The 11136-nt window shown below is 49.4% G+C and overlaps 2 protein-coding genes across 2 annotated transcripts; both read right to left on the reverse strand.

Moving 5' to 3' along the window:
• Positions 1 to 1870: 1870 nt before the first annotated feature.
• On the reverse strand, positions 1871 to 2464 carry CGGC5_v016887 (uncharacterized protein; the record flags this gene model as incomplete). Its single annotated transcript, XM_032027473.1, has 1 exon — positions 1871 to 2464. One exon carries the CDS (start codon positions 2462 to 2464, stop codon positions 1871 to 1873), a length of 594 nt encoding a protein of 197 aa, XP_031876158.1.
• Positions 2465 to 3170: 706 nt separating this feature from the next.
• Positions 3171 to 5930, reverse strand: TRA1-4 (putative AC transposase; the record flags this gene model as incomplete). Its single annotated transcript, XM_066153636.1, has 4 exons — positions 3171 to 3181; positions 3228 to 5185; positions 5235 to 5590; positions 5751 to 5753. 4 exons carry the CDS (start codon positions 5751 to 5753, stop codon positions 3171 to 3173), a joined length of 2328 nt encoding a protein of 775 aa, XP_066006756.1.
• Between the last annotated feature and the right edge of the window lie 5206 nt (positions 5931 to 11136).

The following is an 11136-nucleotide window of genomic DNA, read 5'->3' on the forward strand; positions in this document are numbered from 1 at the left end:
TTGCGGGCTTTCTGACCGTTTATGACTGGCACATCACTTTTAGACTGTCTGCTGTCCACGTTGTCAGCTATGGAAGTTGGCCAAGCCTGCTGAAAAGAATGTATGGGCGAATACGGACATGATAAGTCTATGCTTCTTCAGTTTCTGTTGCTTCTCGGTTTTCTTTTTTTTTTCTTTACTGGTAAAATCAGCTTTCATAATTAGGCTATGCTTAACCTAGCTATAGCTACCGTCTCAAGGAGTCCGTTTTTTTGCCCGGATTGTGCGTATGGATGCAGGGGGTCAGCCAGTCGTTACAGTAAGAAAAGGCCAGCTGCAACCGGTATATCAATAGGGTTATCAAAGAACAAACACCATAGCTATAACCAACAGCCGCTTATAACGACGCACTACACCTAGACGTCCAATGTTCACTCTCAGGAACAGCGGCAGCCGATTCATTGCTGTTGATGAACCGCATCACAGTCGGCAGCACGCCGTGTACCCCAAGAAATAAATATGCTGCAAGTTCCGCCGTCTCTTCTCTATAACACCACTACTAGCAGCTGAGCATAGCCTCATCATTTCACTTATCGCCTATTACACATAGTTCTTAGTATGGCTGCCAACTCAATTAGCGACGCCTTTTATGAGGTTCCTTTGCTGGGTAATGGCGATTTCAGCTCCCCCCCAGACAATCTCAACGAAGTCTTGGGAGCTATGAGAAAGACGCGTTACGGAACACACGACTCTGAAGCAGCATGTGACGGAGAGAGGGGTGGAGGGGGACAAAACCAAGCGCTGGCGCAGCTAGCCGTGCACCAACACTTGGAGAGAAAAATTCAGCATCTGCTTCTCTACATCTCGAAACTGTCGGAAGTACAAGGCAGACGACCGGCGGGCCGGTGTGAAGTTCAGCTCGAGTCCGGAGATACAGACAGCAGCCGGTCGGAGGTTGGGTATTTTGGTTGACTTGATTTTGCCGCATTCCAGTGGATGACCGTGCATGGATAATGATGGATGCTCGGTGCTTGGGCGAAAGGGCAGCTGCGGCATTTGGTCTGGGATTGGTTGTGGATTCTCGCATCGGCTGTTTGGAAACAAAACTTGATTCGCACCTTCTGTAACAGCAGAGAAATAGAACAATCGCCTTCACCTGTAACCGTAGAAGACTTATTTCTTCACTCCGCTTAAGTGCTGCTTTCACTATGGTATGACCTCGAATGCGTATCAGTCTGATCATCTTTGTGGCCGGCAAGCTAGGCCTAACCTCGTCTGAACGAGGTACTGCCATCACCCTTTATAGACCTTTCCGGTCACGTCCGATCCTTTTGTACCACTTCACCCTGGGTCGCCCAATCGGCGTGACGGACCTGTCAGCAGACTCCTCTCTCTCAGCTATGCGCCATGTCTTATCAGTAGAAGAGGCACAACGCAGATGATGGTCGCCACTACAGCAAAGACACTCGCCGCCCTGGATCACGTAGATCGATGTGCGTGTAGGCAAAGCAATATGATTGCTTGAGTAAGGTTGGATCTGCCTTGAAAAGAGCGGAAGACAATCCGGCGTCTAAGTGGTGTGATAATGAGTAAAGTAGGCTGTAACAGACTTGCCGCACTGGTTTCTAACAGAAACATCACAGCTGTTTGTTTGTGCAGTTCCCTCTCCCCATGAACAAGCTGCCTGAATTATATGTACATAGCTCGTCTGCGCCAGTTTAAAAGAATGGCATAACACCATCCGTCTTGTTCCGCCTCCTCAGTAACCGCGCCGTGGTGACCATCACCTGTAAATTTGACAGTAAAATCTTTAATCAGAGGAAGACGGCTTGAAATTGGTGACAAGTCGTCGAACGAAATTGTGCATGCCCGCATAGATGTATTGCTTCTCCTACATGCCTAAAGTGCTTTTCGCTCCAGCTTTTTTGCTGCCTGTCCTACTCAACTGCTTGACCCGTTTGCGCCCACCTCCCCTTCGACCCTTGCCTTTGACTGCTGTCCGCTGTCGCCGGAGATGCGGGCTGTGCGCATCTGAAAAGTCCGCATTCGTCATCTTCTGGCCTTCGTAATGCCTGACGAGCTCGGGAAACTTGCGGATCATTCGCTTATAAGGCTCTTCCGACATCTCTGGGGAGCCTTCCCAGAGAACCACCAGAAGTTTGCCGCCTTTGGGCTTCGTTATATCGCCCATGACCCGGAGGGGGTACCAGTGCTCGTCGCATTTCCGACCCCCAACGCTTTCCCAGTACCGGTAGAGGAGTTCCGGCGCTCCAAGCTGCACAAAGCCCTCGGGTTCCCAACGGTCGACGCGTGCGCCGGTAGATGATACATAGCAGACTTTCATCTCATAGCGGATGTAGCGTGAGCCCGTTGAGCGATGTCCTTTGATGGCAGCGCTAGAATAATCAATCGGTTCGACACGACTCGGAATGCTGCTTAAGCTTGGCCACTGCTGCCATAGGATTCCAAGGAAGTTCATGTTCATGTTGCTGAGCCGGCCTGGGCGACAGGTTATCACGATGAATGGAACATTCCAACGTTGCGATTCCTCGTCTGTTCCAATACTTATACCGTGGATGACGGTATGTTGCTGCTAAGCCTACAAGCCAGGCTGCAGTCTTGCTTACTCCGTATGATGCTCCATTAGTAGAAGTGGGTCTCGTTAGTTGAGCTGCATCGCCGCAGTCCATAACATAACACCCAGCCGATGGGGAAATGGCAGATGCGGAAGGCAATCCTCCAAACCACACGTTTGACGAGGCGGTCAGGTTTGACCGACGACACTCGTGATGTGTCATGCAGCTGTTTCTGTTTGAGATTGGCAACCCGGGCGACCCGACCCACCAGCCTGAGAGCCCCTATAACTTGCTCTGTTAGGCGGCAGGCGGCAAGCGTCGACGAACCTCGCAGCGCTGCCGCTAAAGCCAATAAATCAAATAACGCCAAGATTTGACTGATTTGATTGCCCCTTCGCCAGTATTGGTTGATTTGCCCTGTTGGCCAATATAACAAAGCAAATCCATAGAACACGTGACCCAAACCCGCCAATACAGATTACCTAAATAGGAAATAAATGAAGCTATTCAGAACCGGTCATGATCCCATCAATGAGCTAACCTCACTCCCCACAGGCATAACTCTGCCCTTTAGCCAATTCTTCGTCAGCTGCAATTGACCCATAGTCTGAGGCTTTATTGAGTGCCTTTGCGACGTCAAGGTCAACTTCGCAGTACTGAATGCCCTCTCACAGTCAGTAGCCATAGCTGGTGTTGCCATCACATCAAGTGCTAGTCTACTAAGTAGAGGGTACGTTGACTTATGGTCTCTCCACCACTCAATAGGATCGCCTGTGGGTTGAGGAGGTTGCCTGAGGTATGTCTCAAGCTCATCCTGCTGTCGAGAAGTCTCACAACCACGTTTACTCTGTACCCATTGCCTGAAGTGGCTGTCTTCATGGGATGGAAGTGTGATCTCAAAAACAGCCGTAGGGTCATCAGACTCTTCCTCTGACCTATACCAGCGGTCAAAGTAATCCCTAAGCCCCTTCTTTGCATCACGAACCCACTCAAGCTGAACTCCTTCATCCCAGACTGCCTCAAGGTATGAGATACCAAGTGAAGGGTGGAGAATAACAGAAGCAGCAAACAAAGGGGACTCCTCTAACTTCGTATAATAGGAGGAGAGCTTCTGCCATGCCAACTCAACAGAAGTACAAAGATGCTCCTGGTACGAGGAAGAGAGACCCCTGAATCGAGCAGTACGTTGGCTACAGTCCTCCCTTACATGTTGTGGAAGTATAGATTCCTGAAGAGGCTGGGTCTGACTGTCGACTGAAGATCGAATGGGACGCCCTGATCGAGTCTGTGATGGTAGGGACTCTTCATCAGCAGTCAGATCGATCGTAGACGACTCATCTTCCTGTTGAGAATCAATAGGATGGAGTATGGAGTTGTATAGACTCTTCCACTCCTCTAGATGCTCAAGGAGGTACTCCATGCCAGTCATGACTTCCCAGAGACGACCATGCCCATCCCCTTTACCCCATCCCTCTGTCCTCTTCGTCTGCAGGTAGAGAGGCTCAAGGATAGATCTAATCTCAACCAAGACTTTCCAGTCTTCTGAAGAAAGGAGGTCATCGTCAGGTATCCTCCTGGTGGCAACATCCTGCTCCTGAACCCAGTTGACGTAGGTCTCAATCTCTGCCCTCTTCTGAAGAGCTCGATGGATCATGAGGTAGGTGGAATTCCATCTTGTCTCGTTGTTGAGGAGGAGATGTGACTCCTTAGACCCTTGGGCGAATAGCTCAAAGTCTGACCCAGCATCAACTTCCTGGGCTGCTTTCCTGAATCGCTCAGATCGCTGAGGGGAAGCCCTGATGAACTTCACGATGTTGCGAAGCTTGCCAACTGGCCCAGTCTTCCTCCAGAGTCTCAGATCTTCTTCCTCATGGTGGACAGTCTGGTAGAAGAGTGACTCAGCCTCAAAGACTTCGCGATCAGCACCAAAGAGAAGAGCCCGTGCTACCAGGTTGAGGATGTGGCCGTAGCATCGCATTCTCCTTGCCTGACAGTCGAGCTGATTCATCGTGGGGTTAAGTCTCTTGAAGAGGGCGAAGACACAGGTATCGTTATTGCTGGCGTTGTCACAGACCACCACACCCACTTGGCTAGTGATCTCCCACTGCTGAAGAGTCTCGTAGATGTTGTTTGATAGGTTGAGACCACTGTGGTCGCCACTCATGTGGTTGAAGGCGATGAGACGAGACTTGTGCTGGCCCATATTGTTGACGAAGTGGGCAGTAACTGCAAGGTAGGCGTAGTTGTTGGGTGAAGTCCACAGATCAAACCCAATATGGATCTTGGTGAGGGCACTGTGAAGTTCGGCCTTAACGTAGGCTTGGCCCCTGGTGAAAAAAAGAGGAAGATGGTCCATCATTACAGTCCTGCCCCATGGCACTTCTTCAACCAGAGAGGGGTTGTGAAGTCGTAGAAGCTGTTGGACGAAGTCGTCTCGGAAGTGGTCGAATGGTAGATCATTGGTGATGATGATGGAGAGGCAGAGATCTCTGACAGTAGCCACTTTGGCCCTGGGTACGTGGGATACCTTCCTCCTTTTTGACAAAGGAGTACCATCCTCTGAGCTATAGAGAGTTTCCCCTGAGCTTATGTCATCGGAAGAAGGATCCCATTGTGTGATCTGGTGGCATCTGTATATAGATTAGTTAGCAATAATCATAACAGAAGACATATAAATACCTGCGAAGATGGTCTGCAGCAGAGCTAGAAGCAGCGGCAGAAAAGAACTCTGGCTTTCCTTTACTATCACATCGTTGACAGCACCAGTAAGCACCAGCTGCTGGCCCTTCATCACAAAGATCAACAAGGAAGACCCCATGGTCCTTGATCCAACTCTTCCTCCCCCTGCCTCCTTTACGGGCCAGCTGCTCTTCAACCACGTATCTCTTATTATGCCATGTGATCGTAGGGAGGTCAAGGATAGATGGATTTGAGGGAAGGACGATGGAGAGACTGCTGGCCACTTGAGTGGTGACGCTTGGGGGGGATCGAAGCAGTTGAAGTGCGTTGGTGGTCAATGGAGTAGGGGATAACATCTGTGAATAGCATCGTTAGTTGTGAGTATTTGGTCCCTGACATTTTGGGGTATTCCAAGGGGATAGTTAAGGACAACGGTGATGGGGACAATGAGGGGCATGGAAATATAGCAAAAGTGTGGCATTATCCCCCTTTTGTGTGAAAAGGGAGGCACAACACCATCATGATCCATGGTTCTCTATCACGGCGATGCCATCGCCGCTGATCGAAAGAACCAAGACATCATCGTGCCTGGGGAAAAAGAGCTTCCTGGATGGATGGGGACGCCCTTATATAGGGCCATGGAGAGGGGGAAGAGGAAGAGGGGGGGAGTAGCTGACGCACGGTTGAAGTCATCATGGCAAAGGTAAGCAAGCCTAGGATGTTGGCGATGTTGCTGATGCTGGCTGCTTATGAGGCATGAGGAAGAAGAAGAAGAGACGTTGAAAGAGGGCGATTCTACTGCTTTTATACCTATATCGAACGTATCTGGGAGTCACAGATCACTCAGGAGTATTATTTAAAGAGGAAATTTGGCCAGAAGGGTAGAAAATAACGTCCTAGAGCTGCCAGGATTAATGGTGCTGCATATAGAAAAAGAAAGCTGACCGTGTTAGGCGTGAATATTCGCGATAATGGCATCCTATTTGCTATATGTATGCTTATATAATATGCCAAGCCAAATCAACCCAATATATCAAATCGGGGGGGTCAGAAATTGTTTAATTGACAGTTGGGAATAGCTTCAATTGTTTGATATATTTGTTAGTAGGTTTGATAGATTGGCTTTGGCGGCAGCGCTGCTACAGTGATCGAGTCCTGAGTGGGTGTAAGGGGACGTGGGCGTTTGGATCTAGGCTGCTGTGTCTGCCTAGGGGTTGAGTCTGCCTGTAAGTTCTGGCTTGCTGTATAGAGAGCCTCAAAAGCCTTCTGGCCGGCTACTCGGGTCCGCCTTAGTTCTTTCCGGCTAGGGAGGGTAAGGTGTCCGTTGACTACTAAAGGCCTTGCTGGGCATTTATTGTAGTCTGCTGGGTGGGGCCCGTGGCAGTTGGCACACTTTGGCGTATCCATACAGGGTCCAGTTGCATGGGTGTCTAAAGGCTCGCCACAGTTCTCGCAAAGGGCCCGCCGGGTGCAGTAGCGGTTTGAGTGGTAGCCCTGGCAGCCAGGGGAGTGTCGTCTGGGGACCTGCTTCCTCGGTTGAAGTAGGCGGGCAGGGCTTGACTGGCCAAAAAGGCGGAAGCCTTCGCTGGCCTCTTGGGGGAGGGCAATAATTATGCTTTGTGTAGCTATCTCTGGGTTAGGGGCTCGAGTTATGCGCCAGGATAGGAGCCTCTGTTTTGTCTGTAAGAGGACCTCCTCCTTGATTTCCGTCTCTATGCCAACCCTACTACCATCAAGGCCTATAAAGTAGAGCGGGCAGTATGGGACAATTAATATACTGGTACCACCTAGTAGGCACCTCAACCTTCTCAGCTGTAAGACAGCTTTGGATTTCTGGGGCTCTTTGTAGAAGTAGAGCTTGGATCTCCTTGTTCCTGGGCCTGAGGGAGAATCCAGTTGCGATATGCCGGACCTCTATGAGATCCTGTGGCTGTAGGTTGAGTTCCTTAGTCACTACCATCTTGACTGTGTGAGGGGCAAGGGTCCTAGATGTGGGGGTATGTTCAGCTGGGAGCCTGACCAGTAGGCGGAGGTCAGGGTCCTGTTTCTGTTGATGTGTAGGGTTGGGAAGTCTAGGGCTCCGGGTGTCCCGTCGGCTTGTGAAGTTCGACCCGGGGGCCGAGCCCGAAGTGGGGCCGGGGGCGGCAGTGGGGCCAGCAGCCTTGGCGTACGTTTTTCCGTGCCCCGGAGTGGGTCCCGAGAATTCTGCAGCTGCGAACCGGGTGAAGGAGTCGATTAGGCCCTGGGCTGTGGCCTTCAGCCTGGCTGGGGCCGTACCAATGAGGGCATCCAGACCTTGCGCGAGGAGGTCCAGGGCCTCGTCTCGGAGGGCCCGATTCTCTCGGGCTCGTCGTAAGGCGTTGGCGGCCGTCTGCAGCTGTCTTCCCGAGGGCCGGATAGGGGGGGGGCGTTAGGCCACGAGGTCGTGGAGGAAGGGAGGTAGGGGGGGTAGGAGGGTGTGGCAGGTTGTGTATAGAGGATAGAAGGCCGGTAGGGGCCCGCGGAGTGCCCGCGTCTGGCTGCGAGGCCATCGCGGGCGGGAGGTTCAGGTGTAGAGAAGCGATTGGGTTGTTAGCGTTTTGGTGTGTGGCCCAGCGTAGCACTAACAGTGGGTGCTAGTGGGGCGATGTGTAGGAGGGAAGTCTCGCGATCTTGTCCGGCTAAGAGTATTGGTATGCATAAAGGTGGTCCGCAACGCCGGACCTGGCTAAGGGGTTGTAATCCGGGAATGTTGTTAAAGTGTGACTGTGAGAGTCCCTCGGCTACCTGTACATGTTGAAAGTGACGGTTTTGTGTATCAGAAGTCAGAGGCTATCCCTCGTCGCAGCAGGCCTCCGCTGTCGCGCTTTCAGCAGTATTTTCTTTCGCACGTAAGTCACAATCCAGATTTCGTACCTTCGCTGTCCTAGAGGTTGACGGGAACAAAGGCGTCGAAGGCATTTGTGGTTGTATTTAACGCCATTGTAATAGGAACAGTACCGTTGCAGCAGACCTACCTCGTGGTGTACGGCGTGGAGAGCCGCAAGCTCATTTTATATGCTGCTCAGTACTTTGCCTCGTGCCGCGTGACACAAGTCTTATTTAATGGCTCTTGTCCGTTCAATCTATCCTGGATCCCGCTGGGTTACGCAGGTCTTTTACAGTCTGTCTAGTCATGTATGTATCAAAGGAAAGATATCTGAGGTGGTTGCCTATGCTAAGCCCAGACTCTCAGTAACGCGGACAGGCCGATTTGAAGAAGCCAGTTACGCATAAGAGGGCCTAAAGGCCTCCCGGATCTGTAATCAGTCTTTCGAAGTATTGCTTAAGATGTCCCGTGGGTCCTGTAGGCTTTGATGATCTAGAAAGGCGGAGGGTAGGCCACTGCTGCCTCCTCGCTAAGGTCTTTCGGCAGCAGACTATGTCATCCACATCTCTTTCTTTCCAGGAAGAACCCTGGGCCGTGCCAGTCAGGGCAGTGATGAACAAGGCTGCAATGGAAGCCAAAGCGCGCAGAGTTTGGATCGGTTTGATCAGAATTTTACCGATCGAATAGACCAGTATGGCCTAGATGTGACGAGAGAGGGCTTACCAAGCCTTGGAACTAGCCAGAATGCGATCTTGGACACGGCACGAAAGAAAGCCCGGGCGTCCTATTTAACATATAACAGTATGAAAGCATGTAAAAGGCCGAAAATGCAGATGGGTTGCAGCACTGAACTGTAGTGACCCTTATTATCTGGCGGGATCATATAGCGTAGAGCGGCGCGATCTCCTCCTGCGAGCGTCTCACAGCTGCTTCGTGGTATGCGGCAGGGAGTCTTGATATAAGCCATCTTTAGTGAAGGAGACTAGCAGATTCCATGCCTGTTAGTTGCGAGAGGGCTCCGCAGATGAGGTGGCTTGACACGTTTAGAAATAACCAGTTTTCCATTCCAAGAATGAAAGTATATATAAGAACTGTCCCCAACATAACCAAGATGTCCCGAATGGCCAGTGGTGCCCAACCCAGCGAGAACGCACTACTTCATCTACAATCTATATGACACCGGCAAACTGGCTCAAGGCTAAACCCAAGAAGCATCTGCTTGGCTCTTTTCATATCAAGGGTATCCTATAAGCTGGCTTTCAGAACATGCGTTTCGATTTTAGGGCTGATTTCTATTGTCCTCTAGCGACTTCTTTATTAACGTATCTTCACAAAGCGTTTTATATATATTCTCATCTTAGTGTGATCTCTTCCTAAATCTATATATAGAATTGTTCTTTCTATATTTACTACTTCTAGACATTTTAGTTGCTATCTATATTAAGGAAAGTCTGTAAAATGTGTACGTCCCTATAGCTGTCACGGTCTATGGACCGATATGAAGCTTCGGCTAGACCCTCAGCTGTGGAATACTTTGGAAGGTTACAGAATATCGTGGAAGGTTATGAGAACCTTGTCGGCCCTTACTCAATGGAAGCTTCTGGAAGAAGACTCACATGTATTTAAAGATGAGAAGGGCACCACTCTTTCCCAGAATGGTTCTTCTTTCCTCCAGCTTGGAATGCTCGTAGTAGTAGGCTAGACCAATGGCACCGACCTTGTCCTAGACCCTTACAATAGCTATTTTTTTAAAAGGTGAAGCGTTAATAAGTACTTCAATTAGGTTAATAGGTATTCTTTAAGATCACCTCAAAATATTAAGTGAAAGTCTTATCCAATTGTGGTATAGGAGCAAAGTGTTACGGTCAGCTCTCCGACAGTAGGGTCTGCTAACAGAAGCTGGGGATTGACACGTTATAACAGTACACTGAGGTCGTGGTCTGGGTAGTAGGTCGTAGGCTGATAGTAGATCGATCGTCAGAGGCTAAGGTGATCAGTCTTAGGCTCAACAAGTAATTCGCAGTGAAGGTAAGCTGAGAGTATCCGTGAGGATGAATACTAAGTTGATTGCTGAAGAGCTATGGAAGTCTGATCATGAGCCAGGCTCAGGGTCATGCTATAAACAAGTCTAATTCTGAACATGTTCCCTTGTATCTTGGGTCGATCTGGATCATTCCGATCCAGAATGATTGTTCGGCCCCCAAGTCGTGTTGGATCATGTTGATCCAATATGATCGTTATCTTATCGTCACGTGACTTGGACCGTAGTTCTTCCGTTACCAAGTGAGTCCCTGTTGTTCCCGTGATCCTGCAGTACAAATGTCCTGTCCTAGCCGCCCGCTGCCTAAGTGGGTCGGTTATCTGTTATTCCTGCATATCGGGTCGTAACACAAAGACACCCATGCGATCCTCAAACGGAGGAATCTAGCGTCTTATACTATAGATATTCAGAGGAAGAACGCCTATAAGAGAGCAGCTCTTAGTTAGCTGTGAAGATGAGTTAATTATCAACTAGCGGCCCTTTAATAAATGCGTGTTCTATACTGGCCGCCCTCTATACCCTTTTTTTAAAGGCAATTTTTATATTATAACTTATTATTCAGTAAAGAACGTATTAAGAAAACAAAGCTTACTTCTGTGTTACGACCGCTACAGTTGGTCACTGTAGGCTCGTAACTATATAGTGCAGAACAGGGGACAATGACAGCGGATTTGTCATTATCGAAGCTTTTGCTTTGTGCCACAGTTGGTTGCCCTGACCCGCTCGTAACATTCTGGTGTTAATTCCGTTGAGTTGACTTCTATAGATGCCACAACAGAACATTCAACCACTTATATAAGGAATTGAAAATATAGCGCGCTTAATTAACACTAAACATCTTAACATTTAAATAATATTATAAATATATTTAATTGAGGAATGAGTGTAGAATCAAATTCAGTTTTGAATCTGAAAAAGACTGCTAATAATGGGAGTTCCCTTATGCTGAATCAACCCTTTAGTTCGAGGCAATTTCTAGAGAGCGTCTGGAGTCATCTTCCCTCCCGATACAT

Source organism: Colletotrichum fructicola, assembly GCF_000319635.2.
Source record: "Colletotrichum fructicola Nara gc5 chromosome Unknown KSG_Nara_v1_contig11, whole genome shotgun sequence".
Classification (NCBI taxonomy): Eukaryota; Fungi; Ascomycota; class Sordariomycetes; order Glomerellales; family Glomerellaceae; genus Colletotrichum; species Colletotrichum fructicola.